The sequence below is a fragment of the Sphaeroforma arctica genome (genome assembly GCF_001186125.1).
Source record: "Sphaeroforma arctica JP610 unplaced genomic scaffold supercont1.1121, whole genome shotgun sequence".
NCBI classification, from domain to species: Eukaryota; class Ichthyosporea; order Ichthyophonida; genus Sphaeroforma; species Sphaeroforma arctica.
The window spans coordinates 1-1,241 of record NW_014039437.1 but is presented as its reverse complement, the minus strand read 5'-3'; the positions used below and the strand labels follow the sequence as shown (position 1 = coordinate 1,241).

The 1,241-nt window shown below is 32.9% G+C and overlaps 1 protein-coding gene across 1 annotated transcript in view; it reads right to left on the bottom strand.

Annotated features, from left to right (window-relative positions):
• SARC_10049 (hypothetical protein) overlaps positions 1-672 on the bottom strand; it is a 1,547-nt gene extending 875 nt beyond the window's left edge. Inside the window, exon 1 of the mRNA XM_014295913.1 lies at positions 541-672. Coding sequence (XP_014151388.1) covers positions 541-618 — 78 coding nt within the window. The 5' untranslated portion in view covers positions 619-672. The remainder of the gene's footprint in view (positions 1-540) is intronic.
• Between the last annotated feature and the right edge of the window lie 569 nt (positions 673-1,241).

Genomic DNA, 1,241 nt, shown 5'->3' with positions numbered 1-1,241 from the left:
TGTCTCCGACTCGAATGGTACATATATATATATACATATATAGATACTATATATACATATATACATATATACATATACGTATATAGAGATATACATATATACATATATAGGGATATAGAGATATAGAGATAAAGATATATAGAGATATACATACATACATATATATTCTACAGATATAGATATAGAGATATAGAGATATAGAGATATAGATATCGAGATATACATCTATAGAGATATAGAGATATACATATATACATATATACATATATAGAGATATAGAGATATACATATATGCATATATACATATATAGAGATATACATATATAGAGATAAACATATGTACATATATAGATATAGAGATATAGAGATAAAGAGATATTGAGATAGAGATATAGATATATATATACACGCCCCAAAGTGATGGGTAGTAAAAGTCACTTATAACATTCCAGTTCAATCCAATTTCTATAGACGACCTTACCGCAAACACACATCACCGATAAAATGCTCGAAGCCTCTAATACAAAACATGACACATACCGTATCGTCCCCCGCCTCGCCCACCCCCGTATCCTCCGCCGCCATGGTCTCCCGCATAACGACCGTGATGGTCTCCATAGCCGCCACGGTGCTCTCCTCCGTGGTCTATTCGTATAGTTTGGCACAGGGCAGTTGACCAATGAAATGAGGCTATGTGGCTAAAACGATATATATCCTTTCGAAATTCAGAGAGTACATCATAAACAGATACTGAGGGCATAAAAAACTAAAATAGTATATCATAAAGCGTTAGTGAGGACATAAGTAGCTATGATAGTACATAAAAACTAAGATAGTACATCATAAACAGTTAGTGAGGACATAAGTAGCTAAGATAGTACCTAAAAACTAAGATAGTACATCATAAAGAGTTAGTGAGGACATAAGTAGCTAAGATAGTACATAAAAACTAAGATAGTACATCATAAAGAGTTAGTGAGGACATAAGTAGCTAAGATAGTACATAAAAACTAAGATAGTACATCATAAACAGTTAGTGAGGACATAAGTAGCTAAGATAGTACATAAAAACTAAGAGAGTACATCATAAACAGTTAGTGAGGACATAAGTAGCTAAGATAGTACATAAAAACTAAGATAGTACATCATGAACAGTTACTGAGAACATAAATTTTGCCACGTCTTTCGGGTTGTAAGTGCTCTGTGGATCTTAAGCGAACATATATAAAGTCAGGAACTGG